Source organism: Lagenorhynchus albirostris, chromosome 2 (genome assembly GCF_949774975.1).
Source record: "Lagenorhynchus albirostris chromosome 2, mLagAlb1.1, whole genome shotgun sequence".
Taxonomy (NCBI): Eukaryota; Metazoa; Chordata; class Mammalia; order Artiodactyla; family Delphinidae; genus Lagenorhynchus; species Lagenorhynchus albirostris.
The window spans coordinates 97884107-97910717 of NC_083096.1; the positions used below are offsets into that span (position 1 = coordinate 97884107).

The window sequence follows — 26611 nt, forward strand, 5'->3', positions numbered from 1 at the left end:
GTGTACACAATTAAGTAAAGCAAAATACTACGTCTGGTGCCACTTAGAGGCATAAAGTAAATTAGGCCATAGGCCGATACCTAGAAGGAGGCAATCAGAAAAGCCTGTGAAAGCCCATGAGTAATGCAGACATTTCTCCATAGAAATGGCTCTATAGGAAATACTGCAAAATGTAGAAGGTATAGTGCCTCAGATCGAGAACCTGCCTTCAGGAAGGTTCTGACCTAAACATCAGTAATAACTGATTTTAATATCTCGTTATATAAGGAAGTCATTCCTGCACCTCAGATTCACAGATAGTAGAAAACTACAGTATTGACTCACACCTAAGTAAATAACCTAAGTTTTGCCGCTTAAGTATCTATAAATGAAAAAGCCTTCAACTTAGAATGCCTTTGCCTCATAACCCTAATTTCTTCTGTTATTATTTTGAGACATGGCAGAGAGAGAAGGCAGAGTAGGGAGTAGGAAGGAGGAGTATGCAGGCATGAAGTGGGAGAGTTGTGGCATCTGGTGGCCTGAGACATTTAGGTGAATTTGACCAGTGGTGTTCTCAGGAAAATCTCCTCACCTTGTGAACTGTACCTAGCAGAGAGCCAGGGGCAAGGTGAGTATTCGGTAGGTACCTAATGAATGAACATTCTTCCAAACAATGATCTTAAGAGATGGCTTAAAGACCCAGGTTTAGGAATGTTTTTTGTTTTCTAACCCTAAGGCCATTTATCCAACTTTAGTAAGTAATTAGTACAACAAGCCCCTGGCAGATACACAGCACAAAGTCCCATGCTGTAGGCACACATAATGCAAAATAATGGAAACCTCTGGCAGAGAATCTGACAAGAAGAAAGCTCTAAAATAATATAATTATTTTATTTGTATCTCACAGGACAAAAACCTAGGAACTTGTCTTCTTAATGATCCTGTTCTTGGGTATTTTTTCCTTGTGTATTCATTACACTTCCACCTCATTCTTTTAAGCTAAGGTATAACTGCACATATTTCAGCATGTCTTTTCCTATCACTTATTCCCTCTGGGATTGACAATTAAAGTAGCTGCTCAGTAGGCTCAAATTCTTTCACCCATTTCAGATGCTTAAAGCTTGCTTACAGCATCTTTCTATGAAATTCATGATCATTTGTTTCTCACCGACATAAAATGATTTAAATGGGAAAGGAATTATCTGGAAAAGAATGCTATTCCATATAGATCCACACCAGAATAAAAAGAAAGAAGTGAAATTTCAGTATAAAACATCACCAATTGATTTTAGAGCTGGGCCTAAATCAGCTAGTGCTTATTTCATCTCTTCATTTTCTTAATGGGTAAATTAATGGTAATTTCTGAAATTTTAAGGGGAAATCAGAAAGGATTGTACTCTTACAGGTTAAACCTCTCCGCCTTGCGGGCTGGGGTTTGACAAACAGTTAATGAATGAGTACGTGAACAGATGAAGGAAGGAATTTATAAGTATTCTTCTAAATAATGGTCATAAAGCTAGTTAGCGGTATAGCCAGGACTAAAACCCAGTCTTCTTTATTTCTTCCTTGGTAACTCATAAGCTGCAGCTACATGAGCAGCTTAGTTAGTTGTCAGAGGAGCAGCAATGTCATCGAAATCCTGGACTGACCTCTGTAGTGTGTTTTTTCTCATTCTGCTTTTAGATGTGCAAACAAAAAAAAAGAATGAAAAGTGCCAAGTGGGCTGACATAAGAAAATTGCACTGTAGCCAGATCACACATAGAAAATGACAGAAAAAAGGTAGGCAGAGATGGCTCTGTGATTTTCTCCTCACTCTCACCTGATCTAAGAAATATAAAAGGTACAAAGTTAGAATGCATTAGCTGTCAAATCAACAACGTTCCATTAGAGGTACAGCCTTCTCTAACAATGCAGCCATTTCACAACCACGGGCTTGACATAGTCCACAACCAGGGAACAAGCGGCAGAAATAATCAGGAACAAGAACATCATGTGATAATGGAGACACTATACTTACTCTTCCAGGAAGTGCTGCTGGGGTCCTATAATAGAGCCGGGCCGGCATATTCTGATCCAAGCAATTATTTCTGCGTGTGTAAACCTGTAGTGTTTCATGACATAACAGGCTATCAAGGTCCCTGTTCTTCCAAGACCAGCTGTAAGAGAGGGAAACACAACAAGAAATACAAAATACAGCAAATGTACCCACAAAAACTCTGAAATTAAACCCTGTCCAGAAGATGCTATGGTTTCAAATATAATACAAAATTTTTAAACCCAGGCAATAAGGTAATGCTTTTTCATGATGGTGGGGGGGGGGGGTTGAAAGATAATTCTAACTCAAGAAATTTTTAAAAAATAGATCATAGGATCAAAATAAACATATGTAAAAATATATATAAATATCAGAGCAAGTATCTTGAAAATTATGGAGAGTTCAACCCCCGAGGGCCTTTGAGAATGACCGTCACTGTGAACATTGTTAAGGCAATACTGGTTCTAGACAAGCACTTGCAAAATATCAGCTGTCAGGGACTTCCCTGGCAGTCCAGTGGTTAAGACTCCACGCTCCCAATGCAGGGGGGCCCGGGTTCGATCCCTGGTTGGGGAACTAAGATCCCACATTTCGCTGCAACTAAGTCCACGTACCGCAACTAGAGAAGCCCGTGCACCACACCAAAGAGCCAGTTCAGCCAAAAGTAAATAAATAAATTTTTTTAAATATATAAACTAACTTAAAAAAAAAAACCAGCTGTCAGGTGTCCCCATGCTCCCCATCCTTAGCTCCAGCCCAGGCTGAGATGAACCTTCAGTTAACAGTTTGTGGACTTCCCTGGTAGTGCAGTGGTTAAGAATCTGCCTTCCAACGCAGGGGACGTGGGCTCAAGCCCTGGCCTGGGAAGATCCCACATGCCGCGGAGCAACTAAGCCCATGCACCACAACTACTGAGCCCACGTGCCACAACTACTGAAGCCCATGCGCCTAGAGCCTGTGCTCTGCTACAAGGGAAGCCACCTCAACAAGAAGCCTGTGCACTGCAACAAAGAGTAGCCCCCGCTCGCTGCAACTAGATAAAGCCCACACACAGCAAGACCCAAGGCAACAAAAAATGAATTAATTAATTTAAAAAAAAACACTTTGTGTGTGTGACTCTGAGTCAGTAGCGTAACTGATTATATTATCATGGTCATTCTTTTAAGCCTATGTAAATGGTGAGGTTTTTTTAAACTTATCGTAGAATAAGGAATTATAGAATCAAAGTAAGAAGACACCATAAGTATCATCAGGCCCCATTAGCTGCCTAACTCATGACTGTTTCAATACTATCTCCACCAGGTGGTCCTAACCTCTATGTAACTCCTTCAGAGACCAGGATTTCATTATTTCCTCAGCCAATGGGTATTGATGGAGCAGCTACTACCTGCCAGGTACTGTGCTAGAAGCTGGGGATAAGGTGACGAATAAAACAGACATGGTCCTGGCCCTTATGAGAACACACAATCCACTAAGAACCAAGCCAACAGAAGTGCTCAAGTTTCCTTTCTTGAGGCTCTTAAATTTTTTGGAAACTTTTGTGTGAACATATTTCTTATGTTGAACCCAATTTCTGTTATGTAGGAGAAATTAATATAATTAGAAATGATTTTCAAGGATGTATTGGTTACTATCATGATCAAAATGTTCTTCAAAGGGTTTTTACAAATGGCGATTTCTTTTTCCTCTCTCCACAGAAACAAAAGTGATAGGATGAAGATGGCAGTGTGGGAAGACGCGGAGTTAGCATCTCCCCACGATTAGGGCACCTGCCAGCCACCAGTGGGGGACTCTGACGCCCAAGGAGATGGGAGGAACCCCCAAGTGAACCAGTAGGATGTGAGGGGACTGAGGGGGGAGCAGAAGTGGAGGCCAGACAGGATCGGTGCCCCTGAGGCCAGGGAGATCAGGAGAGGCAGGCAGGAGGGACTCTCCAGGAAGAGCAGGAGAGGAGTGGAGGGCGATCGCCTGGCCCTCCAGGGAGCCTGCTGAGCTCCCAAGCCGGTACCCCCTCTCCAAAGCCCCATCAAGGCCACGTGGGTCCTGGGGCCATAAGAAGGAGGCTGGGGAGATCAAGAGAGGCAGGTGGGAGGAGGCATCCGGGAGGAGTGGGAGAGGTGCAGAGGGCAATTGCCCTGCCCACTCGGGCCTGGGGAGCCTGCTGAGCTCCTAGGCCGGTTCCCTGCACTCCAAGGCTGCCCCCCACCACTGGGGGCATAGGAGGGAGGCCAGGGAGATCAGGAGAGGCAGGCAGGAGGAGCCCTCCCAGACCGGAGGAGCAGGAGAGGAGAGGAGGGCGTTTGCCCCACCCACTGAGGCCCAGGAAGCCTGCTGGCCTCCCAGGTGAGGTCCCCTGCTCTCTGAGACCAGGGATGGGGGGCACACCTGGGCCCCTTCTGTTCCTTGAGCCTAAGCCCCACCCTCCACAGCCCCCAGGGCCTTTTCCAGCCCTGTGGGTCCTGAGCATTGGCCCTACCCACCACCCAAACCTTGCCCTTGCTTAGGCCCTGCCCTCCACAGCCAAGGCCTTTTCCTTTATTTATTTTTTTCTCTTTTCCCTCCTCCTCTTTTTTACTATTGTGGTACTGATGTACCTTCCGGTTGTTGATTCATCTCTATTTTTATTTTTATATTCTTTCTAACATATCTGTCAGTTTCCTAATCTATTTTTTTTTTACTTTGTTATTGTTCTATTTTTTTTTTTTTTTGCCATCCCACGCAACTTGCAGGATCTTAGTTCACGAGCCGGGGGTCAGGCTGAAGCTCCTGCGGTGGGAGCTCCGAGTCCGAACCACTGGACAAACAGAGAACCTCAGAGCCCAAGGAATAGTCATCAGAATGAGGTCTCACAAAGTTCCTCATCTCAGCACCAAAACTTAGCTCTACACAATAGCCTACAAACTCCACTGTTGGAAGCCTCAGCCCAAACAATCAGTAAGACAGGAACAAAATCTCACTCATAACAAAAAAAAAGAGACAGAAAAAAGGATGTCACAGATGAAGGAGCAAGGTAGAAACCTACAAGACTAAATAAATGAAGAGAAAATAGGCAATCTACCTGAAAAAGAATTCAGAGCAATGATAGTAAAGATGATCCAGAATCTTGGAAATAGAATGGAGGCACGGATTGAGAAAATACAAGAAATGTTTAACAAGATCTAGAAGAACTAAAGAACAAACAAACAGAGATAAACAACACAATGACTGAAATGAAAAATACACTAGAAGGAATCAATAGCAGAATAACTGAGGCAGAAGAACGGATAAGTGAGCTGGAAGACAAAATGATGGAAATACCTGCAAGGAGCAGAATAAAGAAAAAAGGATGAAAAGAATTGAGGACAATCTCAGAGACCTCTAAGCAGCACTAGATGCACGAACATTTGAACTAGAGGGGTCCCAGAAGAAGAAGAGAAAAAGAAAGGGTCTGAGAAAATATTTGAAGAGATTATAGTTGAAAACTTCCCTAACATGGGAAAGGAAATAGTCACCCAAGTCCAGGGAGCACAGAGAGTCCCATACAGGATAAACCCTAGGAAAAACACACCAAGACACATACTAATCAAACTAACAAAAATTAAATTCAAAGAAAAACTATTAAAAGCAGAAAGGGAAAAACAAAAAATAACACACAAAGGAATTCCCATAGGTTATCAACCAATTTTTCAAAGGAAACTCTGCAGTCCAGAAGGCAGTGGCAGAATATACGTAAGGAGAATGAGGAGAGGAGCTTCAAGATGGCCCAAGAGTAAGATGCGGAGATCACCTTCCTCCCCACAGATACATCAGAAATACATCTACACGTGGAACAACTCCTACAGAACACCTACTGAACGCTGGCAGAAGACCTCAGACCTCCCAAAAGGCAAGAAACTCCCCACATACCTGAGTAGGGCAAAAGAAAAAAGAATAAACAGAGACAAAAGGATAGGGATGGGACCTGCACCAGTGGGAGGGAGCTGTGAAGGTGGAAAGGTTTCCACACACTAGGAAGCCCCTTCGCGGGCGGAGACTGTGGGTGGCAGAGGGGGAAAGCTTCAGAGCCATGGAGGGCAACGCAGCAACAGGGGTGCTGAGGGCAAAGCGGAGAGATTCCTGCACAGACGATCGGTGCTGACCGGCACTCACCAGCCCGAGAGGCTTGTCTGCTCACCCGCCAGGATGGACGGGGGCTGGGAGCTGAGGCTCGGGCTTCAGTTGGATACCAGGGAGAGGATTGGGGCTGGCGGCGTGAAGACAGCCTAAAGGGGGCTAGTGCACCACAGCTAGCAGGGAGGGAGTCCGGAAAATGTCTGGAGCTGCTGAAGAGGCAAGAGACTTTCTCTTTCCTCTTTGTTTCCTGGTGCGTGAGGAGAGGGGATTAAGAGCGCCGCTTAAAGGAGCTCCAGAGATGGGCGCGAGCCGCGGCTAACAGCAAGGACCCCAGAGACGGGCATGAGACGCTCAGGCTGCTGCTGCCGCCACCAAGAAGCCTGTGTGCAAGCACAGGTCATTATCCATACCTCCACTCCCAGGAGCCTGTGCAGCCCGCCACTGCCAGGGTCCCGTGATCCAGGGACAACTTCCCCGGGAGAACACACGGCACGCCTCGGGCTGGTGCAACATCACGCCGGCCTCTGCTGCCGCAGGCTCGCCCAACATTGCGTACCCTTCCCTCCCCCCGGCTTGAGTGAGCCAGAGCCCCCGAATCAGCGGCTCCTTTAACGCTGTCCTGTCTGAGCGAAGAACAGACTCCCTCAGGCGACCTACACGCAGAGGCAGGTCCAAATCCAAGGCTGAACCCCAGGAACTGTGTGAACAAAGGAGAGAAAGGGAAATTTCTCCCAGCAGCCTCAGAAGCAGTGGATTAAACCTCCACATTCAACTTGATATACCCTGCATCTGTGGAATACCTGAATAGACAACAAATCATTCCAAATTGAGGAGATAGACTTTGGGAGAAATGATATACGTATTTTTTTCCCCTTTTTCTCTTTTTGTGAGGGTGTATGTGTATGCTTCTGTCCGTGATTTTGTCTGTATAGCTTTGTTTTTACCATTTGTCCTGGGTTCTGTGTGTCCATTTCTTTTTTTTTTAGTATAGTTTTTAGCACTTGTTATCATTGGTGGATTTGTTTTTTGGTTTGGTTGCTCTCTACTTTCTTTTTTTATGTTTTTATTACTTAACAAAATTATTTTAATAATTATTTTTTATTTTAATTATTTTATTTTATTTTATTTTATTTTATCTTCTTCTTTCTTTCTCTTTTTTCCCCCTTTTATTCTGAGCCGTGTGGATGACAGGCTCTTGGTGCTCCAGCCAGACGTCAGGGCTGTGTCTCTGAGGTGGGAGAGCCAAGTTCAGGACACTGGTCCACAACAGACCTCCCAGCTCCACATAATATCAAACCGCAGAAATCTCCAAGAGATCTCCATCTCAACACCAAGACCGAGCTCCACTCAATGACCAACAAGCTACAGTGCTGGACCCTATGCCAAACAACTAGCTAGACAGGAACACAACCCCATCCATTAGCAGACAGGCTGCCTAAAATCATACTAAGGCCACAGACACCCCAAAACACACCACCAGACGTGGACCTGCCCACCAGAAAGACAAGATCCAGCCTCATCCACCAGAACACAGGCACTAGTCCCCTCCACAAGGAAGCCTACAAAACCCACTAAACCAACCTTAGCCACTGGGGACAGACACCAAAAACAACAGGAACTACGAACTTGCAGCCTGCCAAAAGGAGACCCCAAACACAGTCAGTTAAGCAAAATGAGAAGACAGAGAAACACACAGAAGATGAAGGAGCAAGGTAAAAACCCACCAGACCTAACAAGTAAAGAGGAAATAAGCAGTGTACCTGAAAAAGAATTCAGAATAATGATAGTAAAGATGATCCAAATCTTGGAAATACAATGGAGAAAATACAAGACACGTATAACAAAGACCTAGAAGAACTACAGAGCAAACAAACAGTGATGAACAACAAAATACATGAAATTAAAAATTCTCTAGAAGTGATCAATAGCAGAATAACTGAGGCAGAAAAACGGATAAGTGACCTGGAAAGTAAAATAGTGGAAATAACTACTGCAGAGCAGAATAAAGAAAAAAGAATGAAAAGAATTGATGACAGTCTCAGAGACCTCTGGGACAACATAAACGCACCAACATTCGAATTATACGGGTCTGAGAAGAAGAGAAAAAGAAAGGGACTGAGAAAATATTTGAAGAGAGTATAGTTGAAAATTTCCCTAACGCGAAAGGAAATAGTTAATCAAGTCCATGAAGCATAGAGAGTCCCATGCAGGATAAATACAAGGAGAAACATGCCAAGACACATATTAATCAAACTATCAAAAATTAAATACAAATAAAACATGCTAAAAGCAGCAAGGGAAAAACTACAAATTGCATACAAGGGAATCCCCATAAGGTTAACAGCTGATCTTTCAGCAGAAACTCTACAAGCCAGACGGAGTGGTATGACATATTTAAAGGGATGAAGGAGAAAAACCTACCACCAAGATTACTCTACCCAGCAAGGATCTCATTCAGATTTGACGGAGAAATTAAAACATTTACAGACAAGCAAAAGCTGAGAGAATTCAGCACCACCAAACCAGCTTTACAACAAATGCTAAAGGAACTTCTCTAGGCAGGAAACAAAAGAGAAGGAAAAGACCTACAATAACAAAGCCAAAACAATTAAGAAAATAGTAATAGGAACGTACATATCGACAATTACCTTAGATGTAAATGGATTAAATCCTCCAACCAAAAGACATACACTGGCTGAATGAATACAAAAACAAGACCTCTATATATGCTGTCTACAAGAGACCCACTTCAGACCTAGAGACACATACAGACTGAAAGTGAGGGGATGGAAAAAGATAATCAATGCAAATGGAAATCAAAGAAAGCTGGAGTAGCAATTCTCATATCAGACAAAATAGACTTTAAAACAAAGACTATTACAAGAGACAAAGAAGGACATTACATAATGATCATGGGATAAATCTAAGAAGATATAACAATTGTAAATATTTATGCACCCAACATAGGGGCACCTCAGTACATAAGGCATGTACAAACAGCCGTAAAAGGGAAAATCGACAGTAACATAATCATAGTAGGGGACTGTAACACCCATTTTCACCAATCGACAGATCATCCGAAATGAAAATAAATAAGGAAACACAAGCTTTAAATGATACATTAAACAACATGGACTTAATTGATATTTATAGGACATTCCATCCAAAAACAACAGAATACACAATCTTCTCAAGTGCTCCTGAAACATTCTCTAGGATAGATCATATCTTGGGTCACAAATCAAGCCTTGGCAAATTTAAGAAAATTGAAATCGTATCAAGTATCTTTTCCAAACACACCCTATGAGACTAGATATCAATTACTGGAAAAAATCTGTAAAAACTACAAACACATGGAGGCTAAACAATACACTACTTAATAACCAAGAGATCACTGAAGAAATCAAAGAGGAAATCAGAAAATACCTAGAAACAAATGACAATGAAAACATGATGACCCAATACCTATAGGATGCAGCAAAAGCAGTTCTAAGAGGGAAATTTATAGCAATACAATCCTACCTTAAGAAACAAGAAATGTCTCAAATAAACAACTTAACCTTACCCCTAAAGCAAACAGAGAAAGAAGAACAAAAAAAACCCAAAGTTAGCAGAAGGAAAGAAATCATAAAGATCAAATCAGAAATAAATGAAAAAGAAATGAAGAAAACAACAGCAAAGATCAATAAAACTAAAAGCTGGTTCTTTGAGAAGACAAACAAAATTAATAAACCATTAGCCAGACTCATAAAGAAAAAAGGGAGACTCAAATCAATAGAATTAGAAATAAAAAAGGAGAAGTAACAACGGACACTGCAGAAATACAAACGACCATGAGAGATTACTACAAGTAAGTATATGCCAATAAAATGGACAACCTGGAAGAAATGGACAAATTCTTAGAAATGCACAACCTTCCGAGATTGAACCAGGAAGAAATAGAAAGTGTGAACAGACCAATCACAAGCACTGAAATTGAAACTGTGATTTAAAGTCTTCCAACAAACAAAAGCCCAGGACCAGATGGCTTCACAGGCGAATTCTATCAAACATTTAGAGAAGAGCTAACACCTATCCTTCTCAAACTCTTCCAAAATATAGCAGAGGGAGGAACACTCCCAAACTCTTTCTACAAGGCCACCATCACCCTGATACCAAAACCAGACACAGATGTCACAAAGAAAGAAAACTACAGGCCAATATCACTGATGAACATAGATGTAAAAATCCTCAACAAAATACTAGCAAACAGAATATCCAACAGCACATTAAAAGGATCATACACCATGATCAAGTGGGGTTTATCCCAGGAATGCAAGGTTTCTTCAACATACACAAATCAATCAATGTGATATACCATATTAACAAATTGAAGGAGAAAAACCATATGATCATCTCAATAGATGCAGAGAAAGCTTTTGACAAAATTCAACACTCATTTATGATAAAAAACCTCCAGAAAACAGTCATAGAGGGAACTTTCCTCAACATAATAAAGGTCATATATGACAAACCTACAGCCAACATCATCCTCAATGGTGAGAAACTGAAACCATTTCTTCTAAGATCAGGAACAAGACAAGGTTGCCCACTCTCACCGCTATTATTCAACATAGTTTTGGAAGTTTTAGCCACAGCAATCAGAGAAGAAAAAGAAATAAAAGGAATCCAAATCGGAAAAGAAGAGGTAAAGCTGTCACTGTTTGCAGATGACATGATACTATACATAGAGAATCCTAAAGATGCTACCAGAAAACTACTAGAGCTAATCAATGAATCTGGTAAAGTAGCGGGATACAAAATTAATGCACAGAAATATTTTGCATTCCTATACACTAAGGATGAAAAATCTGAAAGGGAAATTAAGAAAACACTCCCATTTACCACTGCAACAAAAATAATAAAATATCTAGGAATAAACCTACCTAAGGAGACAAAAGACCTCTATGCAGAAAATTATAAGACACTGATGAAAGAAATTAAAGATGATACAAATAGATGGACAGATATACCATGTTCTTGTAGTGGAATAATCAACATTGTGAAAATGACTCTACTACCTAAAGCAATCTACAGATTCAGTGCAATCCCTATCAAACTACCACTGGCATTTTTCACAGAACTAAAACAAAAAATTTCACAATTTGTATAGAAACACAAAAGACCACGAATAGCCAAAGCAATCTTGAGAACAAAAAATGGAGCTGGAGGAATCAGGCTCCCTGACTTCAGACTATACTACAAAGCTACAGTAATCAAGACAGTATGGTACTGTCACAAAAACAGAAATATAGATCAATGGAACAGGATAGAAAGCCCAGAGATAAACCCACACACATATGGTCACCTTATCTTTGATAAAGGAGGCAGGAATGTACAGTGGAGAAAGGACAGCCTCTTCAATAAGTGGTGCTGGGAAAACTGGACAGGTACATGTAAAAGTAGGGAATTAGAACACTCCCTAACACCATATACAAAAATAAACTCAAAATGGATTAAAGACCTAAATATAAGGCCAGACACTATCAAAATCTTAGAGGAAAACATAGGCAGGACACTCTATGACATAAATCACAGCAAGATCCTTTTTGACCCACCTCCTAGAGAAGTGTAAATAAGAACAAAAATAAACAAATGGGGCCTAATGAAACTTAAAATCTTTTGCACAGCAAAGGAAACCATAAACAAGACCAAAAGACAACCCTCAGAATGGGAGAAAATATTTGCAAATGAAGCAACCGACAAAGGATTATTCTCCAAAATTTACAAGCAGCTCATGCAGCTCAATAACAAAAAAACAAACAACCCAATCCAAAAATGGGCAGAAGACCTAAATAGACATTTCTCTAAAGAAGGTATACAGATTGCCAACAAACACATGAAAGAATGCTCAACATCACTTATCATTAGAAAAATGCAAATCAAAACTACAATGAGATATCATCTCACACCAGTCAGAATGGCCATCATCAAAAAATCTACAAACAATAAATGCTGGAGAGGGTGTGGAGAAAACGGAACACTCTTGCACTGTTGGTGGGAATGTAAATTGATACAGCCACTGTAGAGAATGGTATGGAGTTTCCTTAAAAAACTAAAAACAGAACTACCATACTACCCAGCAATCCCACTACTGGGCATATACCCTGAGAAAACCATAATTCAAAAAGAGACATGTACCAAAATGTTCATTGCAGCTCTATTTACAATAGCCAGAACATGGAAGAAACCTAAGTGTCCATCAACAGATGAATGGATAAAGAAGATATGGCACATATATACAATGGAACATTACTCAGCCATGAAAAGAAACAAAATTGAGTTATTTGTAGTGAGGTGGATGGACCTAGAGTCCATTATACAGAGTGAAGTAAATCAGAAAGAGAAAAAGAAATACTGTATGCTGACACATATATATGGAATCTAAGAAAAAAAAAATAGGTCATGAAGAACCTAGGGGCAAGATGGGAATAAAGACACGGACCTACTAGAGAATGGACTTGAGGATATAGGGAGGGGGAAGGGTAAGCTGTGACAAAGTGAAAGGTGGCATGGACATATATACACTACCAAACGTAAAATAGATAGCTAGTGGGAAACAGCCGCATAGCACAGGGAGATCAGCTCGGTGCTTTGTGACCACCTAGAGAGGTGGGATAGGGAGGGTGGGAGGGAGGGATACGCAAGAGGGAAGACTATGGGGACATATGCATATGTATATCTGATTCACTTTGTTAAAAAGCAGAAACTAACACACCAGTGTAAAGCAATTAAACTGCAATAAAGATGTTAAAAAAAAAATGAATGCAGTTCTCTCTTAGCCTGTTCATTGAAACAAATTCTCCCAAAACGTAAATTAAGGAAGATTTGCTTGAAATTTTCATTAATAGGTTTATAGCTTTAATATGTTAATAAATCACACAGTTTTTTTTCACTTAAGTAAAACAAAAAGAATATACTTAAGGTGAGGAAAGAGAAAAACCTACAATCAAGATTACTCTACCCAGCAAGGATCTCATTCAGATTTGATGGAGAAGTCAAAAGCTATTCAGACAAGCAAAAGCTAAGAGAAATCAGCACCACCAAACCAGCTTTACAACAAATGGTAAAGAAACTTCTCTAGGCAGGTAACACAAGAGAAGAAAAAGACCCACAAAAACAAACCCAAAAGAATTAAGAAAATGGTAATAGGAACATACGTATCGATAATAACCTTGAATGTGAATGGATTAAATGCCCCAACCAAAAGACACAGACTGGCTGAATGGATACAAAAACAAGACACATATATATGCTGTCTACAAGAGATCCACTTCAGACCTAGAGACTCATACGACTGAAAGTGAAGTGATAAAAAAAGATATTCCAGGCAAATGGAAATCAAAAGAAAGCTGGAGTAGCAATACTTGTATCAGATAAAATAGACTTTAAAATAAAAACTGTTACCAGAGATAAGGAGGGACACTGCATAATGATCAAAGGATCAATCCAAGAAAAAGATATAACAATTATAAATGTTTATGCACCCAACATAGGAGCACCTCAATACATAAGGCAAATGCTAACACCATGAAAGGAGAAATCAACACTAACACAATAATAGTAGGGGACTTTAACACCCCACTTAAACCAATGGACAGATCATCCAGACAGAAAATAAATAAGGAAACACAAGCTTTACATTATACAATAAACCAGATAGATTTAATTGATATTTATAGAACAATCCACCCAAAAGTGACAGAATACACTTTCTTCTTAAGTGCACACAGAACATTATCCAGGATAGATCACATCCTGGGTCACAAATCAAGCCTCAGAAAATTTAAGAGAACTGAAATCATATCAAACATCTTTTCTGACCACAGCGCTATGAGATTGGAAATCAACTGCAGGAAATAAACTGTAAAAAACACAAATACGTGGAGGCTAAACAATGCACTACTAAATAATCAAGAGATCGCTGAAGAAATCAAAGAAGAAATTTAAAAATACATAGAAACAAATGACAACAAAACAAAATGAACAAAACCTACAGGACGCAGCAAAAGCAGTTCTAAGAGAGACGTTTATAGCAATTCAATCTCACCTCAAGAAACAAGAAAAATCTCAAATAAACAATCAAACCCTACACTTAAAACCACTAGAGAAAGAAGAACAAAGAAAACCCAAAGTCAGTGGAAGGAAAGAAATCATAAAGATCAAATCAGAAATAAATGAGAAAGAAATGAAGAAAACAATAGCAAAGATCAATAAAACTAAAAGCTGGTTCTTTTTGATAAAGAACTGATAAAGCCTTAGCCAGACTCATCAAGAAAAAAAGGGAGAGGATGCAAATCAACAAAATTAGAAATGAAAAAGGAGAAATCACAACAGACACTGCAGAAATACAAAGGATTATACGAGACTACTACAAACAACAATATGCCAATAAAATGGACAACCATGAAGAAATGGACAAATTCTTGGAAAGGTACAAGTTTCCAAGACTGAACCAGGAAGAATTAGAAAATATAAACAGACCTATCACAAATAATGAAATTGAAACCGTAATTAAAAATCTTCCAACAAACAAAAGTCCAGGACCAGATGGCTTCACAGGTGAATTCTATCAAACATTTACAGAAGAGCTAACACTGATCCTTCTCAAACGCTTCCAAAAAATTGCAGAGGGAGAAACACTCCCAAATTCTTTCTACAAAGCCACCATCACCCTGATACCAAAACCAGAAAAAGGTATCACAAAAAAAAGAAAATTATAGACCAGTATCACTGATGAACGTAGATGCAAAAATCCTGAACAAAATACTAGAAAACAGAATCCAACAGCACATTAAAAAGATCATACACCATGATCAAGTGGGATTTATCCCAGGGATGAAAGGATTCTTCAACATACACAAATCAATCAATGTGACACACCATATTAACAAGTTAAGCAATAAAAACCATATGATCATCTCAATAGATGCAAAAGAAGCTTTCAACAAAATTCAACACCCATTTATGATAAAAACTCTCCAGAAAATGGGCAGAGAGGGAACCTACCTCAACATAATAAAGGCCATATATGATAAACCCACAGCAAGCATCATACTCAATGGTGAAAAACTGAAAGCATTTCCACTAAGATCAGGAACAAGGCAAGTATGTCCACTCTCACCACTCTTATTCAACATAGTTTTGGAAGTCCTAGCCACAGCAATCAGAAAAGAAAAAGACATAAAAGGAATACAAATTGGAAAAGAAGAAGTAAAACTGTCACTGTTTGCAGATGACATGATACTATACATAGAAAAACCTAAAGATGCCACCAGGAAACTACTAGAACTAATCAATGAATTTGGTAAGGTTGCAGGATAAAAAATTAATGCACAGAAATCTCTGGCATTCCTACACACCAACAACGAAAAATCAGAAAGAGAAATTAAGGAAACACTCCCATTTACCATTGCAACAAAAAGAATAAAATACCTAGGAATAAACCTGCCTAAGGAGGCAAAAGACTTGTACTCAGAAAACTATAAAACACTGATGAAAGAAATCAAAGATGACGTAAACAGATGGAGAAATATACCATGTTCTTGGATTGGAAGAATCAATATTGTGAAAATGACTATACTACCCAAAGCAATCTACAAATTCAGTGCAATCCCTAGCAAACTACCAATGGCATTCTTCACAGAATTAGAACAAAATATTTTACAATTCGTATGGAAACACAGAAGACCCCGAAGAGCCAAAGCAATCTTGAGAAAGAAAAACAGAGTTGGAGGAATCAGGCTCCCTGATTTCAATCTATACTACAAAGCTACAGTAATGAAGGCAGTATGGTACTGGCACAAAAACAGAAATATAGATCAATGGAACAGGATAGAAAGCCCAGAGTTAAACCCATGCACATATGGGCACCTAATTTACGACAAAGAAGGTGAGAATATACAATGGAGAAAAGACATCCTCTTCAAAAAGTTGTGCTGGGAAAGCTGAACAGCTACATGTAAAAGAATGAAATTAGAACACTCCCTAACATCATACACAAAAATAAACTCCAAAAGGATTAAAGACTTAAATGTAAGACCAGACACTATAAAACTCTTAGAGGAAAACATAGGAAAAACACTCTTTGACATAAACCACAGGAAGATCTTTTTTGACCCACCTCCTAGAGTAACGGAAATAAAAACAAAAATAAACAGATGGGACTTAATTAAACTTAAAAGCTTTTGCACAGCAAAGGAAGCCATAAAAAAGGCAACCCTCAGAATGGGAAATAATATTTGCAAATGAAACAACAAACAAAGGATTAATCTCCAAATATACAAACAGCTCATGGAGCTCATTATCAAAGAAACAAACAATCCAGTTAAAAATGGGCAGACGACCTAAACAGACATTTCACCAAGGAAGACATAGAGATGGCCAAGAGGTACATGAAAAAATGCTCAACATCACTAATTATTAGAGAAAGGCAAATCAAAACTACAATGAGGTATCACCTCACACCAGTCAGAATGGCCATTATCAAAAGATCTAGACACAATAACTGCTGGAAAGGGTGTGGTGAAAAGGGAACCCTCCTGCACTGTAGGTGGGAATGTAAATTGATACAGCCACTATGGAAAACAGTATGGAGGTTCCTTAAAAAACTAAAAGTAGAACTACCATATGACCCAGCAATCCCACTACTCAGCATATACCCTGAGAAAACCATAATTCAAAAAGAGACATGTACCACAATGTTCATTGCAGCAGTATTTACAATAGCCAGGACATGGAAGCAACCTAAGTGTCCATCGACAGATGAATGGATAAAGAAGATGTGGCATGTATATACAATGGACTATTTCTCAGACATAAAAAAAAACTGAAATTGAGTTATTTGCAGTGAGGTGGATGGACCTAGAGTCTGCCATACAGAGTGAAGTAAGTCAGAAAGAGAAAAACAAATACCGTATGCTAACGCATATATATGGAATCTAAAAAAAAAAAAAAAAAAGGTTATGAATAACCTAGGGGCAGGACAGGAATAAAGACGCAGATGTCGAGAATGGACTTGAGGACACGGGGAAGGGGAAGGATAAGCTGGGACAAAGTAAGAGAGTGGCATGGACATATATACACTACCAAATGTAAAACAGATAGCTAGTGGGAAGCAGCCGCATAGCACAGGGAGATCAGCTCGGTGCTTTGTGACCACCTAGAAGGGTGGGATAGGGAGGGTGCGAGGGAGGCTCAAGAGGGTGGGGATATGGGGACATATGTATGCATATGGCTGATTCACTTTGTTGTACAACAGAAACTAACACGGTATTGTGAAGCAATTATATTGCAATAAAAATCTATTTTTAAAAAGTGATAGGATTTTACATTTTAGACATTTTTTTAAAATCTACACTGGCTTCCTCTTTTCCCAAAATATTCAAAAATTTGATCAAGCTGTAGGGTCTTCAAATATGGTGATTGTTGTTCACACACCAGAACTGAAGCCCAAAGATACTAACCAGTTCACTCACATTAGCATAACAAGTGAATATGGAATTCAGGACTAAAATCCCCAGGGGTCCTGTGAGTGTCCCAGAGTTCTTTCCAGTCTCGGCTCATCCATTCAGTCACTCCATTCTACAAATACTAAGACCAGCTGAACATGCGGTGCTGTGACAGACGCTGGGGCCAGAAACATGAAGACAAGCAGGACGCCTGCCCTCATGAGATATACAGTACTGAGCCACTAATGCTTATTTACAAGCATTTTCTAAATCTTTCCATATCTGCCTTCTTGGAATTAAATTCAGTACTATAAACTTTTATTTGTTAAGTACCACCCATGAGCAAGGCACTGTGCTGAGTTATTTTTCCACTACTTAATCTCTTCCTATCGTATACTCTTCTTCTTAGAAACGACAAAGTGGCTCTTTGCTTTTAATCCTTTGATTCAGCTAGTCCAATGTTTATTTGCTGTCTACAAGCTACCCAGGACAGGGTTTTGCTCAGAGGATAAGGAGATAAGCAAGTAGAGGATATAATTTTGACCAGGATACGTTATCAAAGAAGTTGTAGACACAAGAATATTAACCAAGAAGCAAAGAAATTAGGTTTAAACTGAAACTGGGCTCTCAAAGAAAGGGACTGTGTGAGCTGTTGGTGTCTTCAAAGAATGTGTCATTGATGACAAGGACTACAACAGACTCTAAAGAATAGGAAGGTCACGGAACATTTTCAGCAAAGGGTCCAGTGATGGAAAGCCTGGCTGGTCTGGAGAATGTGTCAGTGTGTGCTGAGTAGAAAATAAGAGCAGATGGGTGTAGAGGAGGCAGATTAAAGGGCACCTCTGATTTAAGTGGAGGAACCTGTACTTAGCAGAAGCAGGTTATCAACTGTGGGCCAAAGACACCAAAGACTGCTGAGTTATTTGGGAATCCCCAAACCCAGATGCAAAGTTCTCTGAGCACTGATTAGGGCACATCTCCTGCATATATGTGTTATTACTCCTCAAACATGTAGATGAGCCTCTGATGAACGAAATTCAACTCATTTTAAGAGTATTATGGGGGCTTCCCTGGTGGCGCAGTGGTTGAGAGTCCGCCTGCCGATGCAGGGGACGCGGGTTCGTGCCCCAATCCGGGAGGATCCTACATGCCGCAGAGCGGCTGGGCCCGTGAGCCATGGCCGCTGACCCTGTGCGTCCGGAGCCTGTGCTCCACAACGGGAAAGGCCACAACAGTGAGAGGTCCCGCGTACCGCAAAAAAAAAAAAAAAAAAAGTATTATGAAATTCATGATATTATCAACAACTAATAAACATACAATTGGTATCATGCAAAAATCTGATTTTGCCTTTAATCAATGTAAAGGGCAAAATAAAGCTGTCATGTATTTGGGATCAAAGAATGTGACATGATAAAGCATGTGGATGAGGCAGCAGCATACCTCTGGATTGGAAAGGACAGAGACGGGAGCCAGAGAGAGGAGCTGGAAGGCTGGGGCAGGAGCAAGGCTGGCTGACAGGCATGGACGGGGGAGACAGTGGTAACAATGAAGAGCTGAATTAGAAAGACATTTTGATTGGGTCACAGAGAAAGCTAAAGACAACGGATATTTCTAGCCTGGAAAATTGGTACAATGTCATCCATGAAAACATTTAGTTAGAAAAGGACATAGGAAAGTGTTGGTGCCTTTGTTTTTTATATGTTTTGGAATCTCCCCCCTCCCTCAAAAGGAGGAGGCCTTTTGTCAGCTTTTTCTAGTCAAATAATAAAGAGAATCTTCTCTAATTTCCTCACTACTTGGAAATACACAATTTTTCAGCAAATCTAAGATACCATGTCATCTAACGGTGTAACATACACCATTATTTAAGTTCCACTAAGAAAAAATTAAACTATGGTATGCGATCAATTTTAAGATCCATCCTAGTTTCATAAATGTGAAAATTTTAAAAACGCACGTCTCTAAGTCAGTGTTTCTCAACCTTCTCTTCATTATTGTCCTCCCCCCCAACCAAGAGCCCCTCTAGGCATTTTCTTCCTAACTGTCCCCCATGAAATTTTACTGTCACAGACAGACCACATATTTCTTTATGTGCCGTGTATAAATCTACACTGTATACAGAAAAAGAAAATGTTTTTTACCACCCAAAAACAATTTTTCCCCCTTGAGGGCAGTATCACCTGAGGTTGAGAATACATACCAAAAATGTAAATGAAATTACAATCAAGCTCATGTTTACGGATGCCTGGCATTTCCTTCCCATTCACTCTTCCTTTTTAAAAATTATATTTACACTATTTTATTAGATGAGGGGTGTGTGTGTGTGTGTGTGTGTGTGTGTGTGTGTGTCCTGTTTTCATCTGAAGTACATTTTACCCCAGATAAAACATCGACATTCTTTAGAAAAGAGTGAAGCTTAATCATGGTCTCAGTAGGACTCTCTTCCTTTAATACGAGTTATTTGCCTTCATGTTTGTGCCCAGAGCAAATATTTTCTGTTTCTGCAGAGCTGTTAAGTCCTTAGACATCTGAGGAGACTACAGGCAATCATGTTGATACAACACAGCTGGACAGCCTGAAGCAGGAAGCCCAGTTGGTTTCCAGTGTCCTCCTTCAAGTCACAAATTTGGGTCTCTATCTGGGAAGAAAACGGCCTTCCCTACGGAGACAACACTGTCTCTCCCTGAACCCCTCCCTGTGCAGGAGGCTGCCCGTTCCCTTGGTTGCGTTCCTCATCACACACACTCACCACCAAGGAAAAAAGGTGGTGCAGAAATTTTTCAACTTTCTCTAAAACTAAAGTTGCTTCCCCCTTTTAAAAAGAGTCTATAATTTAGATCTATAAAAAGAACCTACTTAGCACTCAATAGTTAGGAGCTCTTACCACAGTTCAACAGAATAGGAACAGTTCACTAAGTTTCTATAAAAACTTTAACAAATTTTTTAAAGCATTCATAATTAAAGGGCTCCCTGGCACAGCAAGAGAAGACTTTGAAACGTCTTCTATTTATACCAAGTTAAGCACTGATTGCCTTACAGTTCCAGGCGTTTTCTGAAACTCCCATAGAACATCAAAAATCACATACTGGAACATCACAATGTTGCTGTTGTTTAATGATTATTTGTGCTAGAGAATGTCACGAAATCATAGCCATTCCTTTTATCAACCAGAAGGCAAACTGCAGATATTGAATCATTGTAAGATTTCACACATTCCCAGAAAATTAGTTTCCAGTTTGTCTCTATTTTTAGCACTTTAGGTTGAGGCAGGAAATAGTCATTTTTTTCAGCAGCTACCAAAGTTCATTTGACATTGGATAAGGGTCTCTCTCCCTCCTCCTTATAGTTCAATTAAAATGCTCAGTGCTGTTAATTCCCAGGAAACTAAGCTGACTTAATTAGCGCAGATGTCGAAATAATTAACAGGCCTATAGTAGCTAACCACGCTATTTAAAACAATACAGCTGTAATTAAATCAAAAGTGTAATCCTTATGAAAGAATCCTACATGTGTGTACAAGTGGAAGCAAATGAAATAACACTCTCAAAAAGATGTCACCACCTGTAATTGTGACCTTCCTATAAAAGAACTGACTTCGATGCTAAAGGTTCTGATTAAAATATAAAAACCTTTGCAACATAAAATATATGAATTTCTTAAAATATTCTTTACAAGGTCAACATTCACAAGTCAAGGATATAATAAACAGAATACCCGTAACAAGAATGTTTAACACCAGAGCGGTTCATTTTCCCAATGTTTGTCAGGTGAGGAATAATATCAAGAGAGATGCTGAGCTTCAGGGAAAGCTTTGCATTTCTCCTCCCCTGAATTTGTCAATCCAAGACAATGACAGGCAGAGAAACTATATGCCTTGGTAACCATAAAACTAATTGATTAGGAAATAAGGCCAAATTAATCCCAGGAAAAATACTGATTTTTATGACACAAAAATAAGCTTTGAAACAGAACATACGAATAGCTCCTACTAAACGTTAGCAGCTGCCATATTCCCATTAGCTTTCAAGTTCCACTTATAGCTGAAATACAATGGTCTCTTGGTATGCGCGAGGGATTGGTTCCAGGACCCCAGCGTATTCCAAAATCTGGGGATACTCAAGTCCCTTATAGTCACTTCGGCGGATGCGGAAACCCCGGATACCACGGAGGGCCGACTGCGTGTGAAATGCAGGCTTTTCCTTGGGTCTGGGCAATCTTTAACAAAATGGGATGGAGAGGCAAAGCCAGGGCGCCTACGGATCGCTCGGGGGCAAGGCAGACACCGCCAACCCCACAGTGACCTGGGCAGAACCGAAAGCAGCAGTCCTTCCTAACAGACCCACGCCCCCCACACCCCCAAGACAGGAAGTCCAGGAAGTCGGGGCCCCGTCCTGCTGAGAAACGCGGAGGGGCGGGAGGGGGCTCTGTCAACGTGGACGAAGCTTGACTGAGGAGCCCTCCGCTGAACCAGGGGCCACGTGCAGCTCGTTTCCCTCGCCGGGGCTCCCGCAAAATGCAGCTTCCAGTTACTGCTCACATGTTCAGCAAAGTACCTCCACCTACTCAAATCTTAAACATAGAAACAAGGGCCTACAAAATGGTATTTTAATTTCTGTTAGAACCAAAGCCACCTCGTCTGAGTAAGTCAGTTACAGCAGCACTAGGCACATGAAAAGAACAGTACAATTCCCAACACCTACCAGACAATTAGCATAAAACGCGACAGAAACCGGTTCTCAGACTCAACACCGGAGAACAGCACCACCCAGTGGCGATATGAAAAGCTGCATGTGAGGAACTAGAGGCTCCATCCCTGGTGGCCAAAGTGATTTCTGCTCACTGAAAAGAAAGACCCCTGTAAAATACCTTCCACCGTGCTGGAAAATCTTACCATGCGAGCCTCCTCAGAGTCTATAACAACTAGGCTTAGAGCAAATGGTATTTCATATTTTCTGAGTAGCTGACGCAAGGTTGCCAGGTAAAATACAGAATGTATGTTTGGTGCACTATTTGAGACATGCTAAAAAAGTACTCACTGTTTATCTAAAATTCAAATTTAACTGGGCATCTTGTATTTTTATTTGCTAAATCTGGCGACTCCTGTTCCAAAGTACCCACTCCTGGAGACCACAGATGCATTTACATAAGTCTTTCAATCTTTCAAAGAGGCAGTAACAGACCTGTGGCAAGGAAGCTAGCGATGAGCCGGGTATGCTGCCGCCCCTAGGGTTAGGGTCAGGGTTAGGGTTAGGTATGCTGCCGCCCCCTTGCAATGGTCAAGTAAGACACTCTGTTCCACGATGCAAATGGCTAATAGGGGAGAGGAAGGGGGGGTGCGAAATGGGGCTCCAGATAGCTGGGTCACGAAATAGGAGCATTAAATATCAGATGGGTGGAGGAGGATGGAAAAAGGATGGGCAGTTATGGAAGAGAAGGAGAAAGGGGAACAAACAACCCTTGCCTCCTGACAACTGTGCCAGCCTACCGACGGTCCTGCTGCGATTTCCCCTCCTCATGGCACCTGGTGTCAGCGATTGTGAATTGGGGAAGGTAAGGCCAGAACAACTGCCTTGTCCAGAAAGCCGCACACCACCGACTGTCCACATCCAAGCGATCCTTTCTTTAGGAAGGGGTCATTTAAATGGGTTTGTGTTCCAGTTTTCTCAAACTAAAAACAACTCATCTGTTTCCTAAGCCGCTAACTGGTTTTGTTTCATGTTTTGCTGTCTTTTGGCTCACCCCCTCTCAGAAACCCAGTGCCCACCGAGGCCTCCTCGCTCGCACCTTTGCAGTGAACCGCGATCGCCCCCTCCGTGTTCTCGCAGATATTCAGGAACCTTCGCACGATGTTGTCGCTGGGTGTGCTGCCATCGATGAAGAAGAGGTCATAGTGCTCGAAGCCAGCATCGGTGAAGCGCTTCGCCTCGTAAATCTTTTTGTTCAGCCTCACGATTGCAGTCACGTTATGCTTTTTGAAATAAGGAAAGTAGGCTTCGGGGGCATGAAGAGGATAACCTAAAGGAAAGCAGGGGCTGTAAGCAAAAGGCACGCATTTTGTCTTACGTAACCCAGGAACACGAAAACCCTTCACAATAAAGACGATCAATCTCAACAGAGCTTAGGAGAAAAGCACATTTCAGGAGAGAGTAAGGTCGAAGCAATGTTCCTAAAAGCAGCAGTCTGAAAAACTGAGAAAAACACCATAGGAGGGGGAAAAAAAAACCTCTTCTGAGTATTGGAAATAGCTCGTGAACGTTCAAAACCTCAAGCTTTAGGCTTCAAATCCTGGGAGCACACTCCTCCCACGCCAAAACAAAGGCATTCCTGAGGCCCTCAGATGTGTACAGTAGGCCTGGAAGGACTCTGTCCTTTTTACTCCTCTTGACAAATACTTTTGAAACACAGCCTTTTTGCCAGGTGTACAGTTTTAATCTACAATGCAGTCCCCCACAAGAGAGACTGATTATTAAGCACCTACCATGTACAAGTCACAATTGCATAAATTTCTTTTAATTCTCAAAACAGCCTATTAAGATAAAAATAGTAAACCCCATGTAACAGTTAAGAAACTACAGAGGGCTTCCCTGGTGGCACAGTGGTTGAGAGTCCGCCTGCCGATGCAGGGGACACGGGTTCGTGCCCCGGTCCGGGAGGATCCCACATGCCGCGGAGCAGCTGGGCCCATGAGCCATGGCCGCTGAGCCTGCGCGTCCGGAGCCTGCGCTCCGCAACGGGAGAGGCCACAACAGTGAGAGGCCCGCGTACCGCAAAAAAAAAAAAAAAAAAGAAACTAGAGGTTGAGCGGTCACTTTTGTAGACATTTTCTTTTTTGAGAAGAACAAGTAGTCGGGCTCTAACCACCGTTCTACTGTGAGTGGGTCCAGCATCACGTGGAGCTGCAGTCAGCTGGGTTACAGACATATGACCTCGACTTGGCCAATCAACCAAGGTGACCACTGGGGGCTTTGACCACTGCAAGCCTTGCCTAGTGGCCCCAGGGTTTAAAAGGACTAATTTCTCAGTCCGTTGATTACCACATCTGTAAGCCATTCAGGGCATACCAGGTGAGGGGATCTCGCTCAGAACTCGTGCATGATGGTGGGCTCCGAGTGGGGCGGGCAGCAGCAGCCAGCAAAGTGAACCAGCAGTTTCTGCACTGTGGCTGTACTTCCTGCTGCCTCGAATCTTGCATAGCCTGGTCATTTCCTATTTTCTCTCAGTTGCAAGCCAACTCATATGCCGGGGCTGGGGTGTACATACAACATTTCCCAAGCTACCTTTCCCACTGGGTTCCCGTCCATCTGAAAAGTGGGAGTCACTAAAGCACTGCCGGAGCAACTGGAGGCCAGAAGAGGGAGAAGGGATGTCTTCTGTTTTCCTGCCAGCATGGCTTCAGCAGCAGAAGAGAGGAATTCCCAGCTTAGTTTGGCACTCCTGGCACCAGCCTGCAGCCCAGCCTCAGGGTCCCCACTCCTCAGGCTCCAGATGCAAGCACCAGCCCTTCGGAGCTCCCAGCACCTGCCAAGGTCCCAGGTCCTGCTAACCCCACGTTTTCCTTTCTGTCCCTCGTTGCCTTAAAGGCAATAGCTATTTCTTCCTTAATATGCTGTTTTTTTCAGAGGTGCCCTTTTACTTTTTAGCCTTCTTTCTAACAAATTCCTTATATTGCATTCCCTCTGTTTGAAATAAAGTGGTTTCCGTTCCTGCCTGGATCCTGCTGATACATGACCTCCCTTAGACCCTGTTCATTTTCTAAGCCTCATTTTCCAGCCTTCGCTTGGAGACTGTGAGCTCCCCAGCATAATTCCAATATCTGCTGCGTGCAACCAAGAACCCTCACTGGCAGCCTTAGCCAAGGTCGCACAAGGGGTGAAGGCAGCATTGGCAGGCGGGCCTAACTAATCCGCAGCCCACATACACGATTTCCACAAGCCAGGCTGCTTTTGAGCAAACAGGTAAGACAGAGCTTACTTACGATCTTCTGTGTAGAAACAGTGACTTATACACATTTAGAGAAAACAGATCCTTTCCACTTGGAAAAAAATCAAATCTGTTTTCCTAGTTGGTTTGTGTGCTCAAATCATTTTCCAGCCTAAAGGGGAAAAGAACTGTGGTTGGCATAAGGAAACAAGAGCTTTTCTATCATGTAAGGAGTGGGAAGGAGAGGGCTTAGGGACACATGGGATGGGGCGTGGTGTGACAGTCTGACAGGCACTTCTAACCCTGGGCTCCTAGTGATCACTGGCACCTGTATGATGGCACCTGTCAGGAAGCACGCTCATGGTTCTTTTGGTGTCTGTCCCTTCCCTCCTCCACCAAGGCTGTAAGAGCTTCTCTTTACGTATATGAATTCCCATCATGAGTAAATGGCATTACAGATAATATACCTAAATCTACTATCAAGAGAAACTGCTTATATCTTTTGAGAAAAGAACACTGAACAGTTATCCAAATATGGTAATAGGGCACTGAAATAATAACAGTAATGGTAATCATAGCACCTAACATTTATTGAGCGCTTACTATGTGCCAGGCACTAAGCTAAGTGTTTCATGTATATCATCTCATTAAACCTTACAATTATCAGTCACTGATGCCTGGGAAAGTGAACTGGCCCAGGCACACACTGCTGGGAAGAGACAGAGGCAGCATTTGAACCCTGACAGTCAGATTCTAGGGCCAGTGCTGGGGATGATTTAAGGTAAAATCCAACTCAATTCTATTTGTTAGATCTCCAAAACAGGGACATTACGTGAACACTAGGGGCTGCACTTCCTGGATTTGTGAGGAAGTTTCTTAAAAATCCTCAAAAGCGTTTCAAATGAGTTATAACCAACAATGACAATATCTTCTGACCTCTGAACAACTGTTTTCGATGTATTTGGTTGCTTCTGATGGAGGACTGGTTTTAGCAACGTGCACGGAGCTGACCGAGCTTTCATGCGACCCTTACTCCATCTGGCCACTAGATGGTGCCCTGGCATCAGTAAAGCACAGGCAGAGCCCTGGCGCTGA

The 26611-nt window shown here is 41.6% G+C and overlaps 1 protein-coding gene across 6 annotated transcripts in view; it reads right to left on the bottom strand.

Moving 5' to 3' along the window:
* The window catches only part of CDC14A (cell division cycle 14A), a 181312-nt gene that overhangs the window by 48305 nt on the left and 106396 nt on the right, over positions 1-26611 (bottom strand). For 5 of the 6 annotated variants that reach the window (XM_060142450.1, XM_060142449.1, XM_060142451.1 and 2 more), the window contains 2 exons: positions 23381-23611; positions 1998-2136 (listed from right to left, as the gene is read on the bottom strand). In XM_060142450.1, the coding sequence (XP_059998433.1) occupies positions 1998-2136; positions 23381-23611 (370 nt within the window). The remainder of the gene's footprint in view (positions 1-1997; positions 2137-23380; positions 23612-26611) is intronic. The other variant, XM_060142454.1, reaches the window with a different exon arrangement.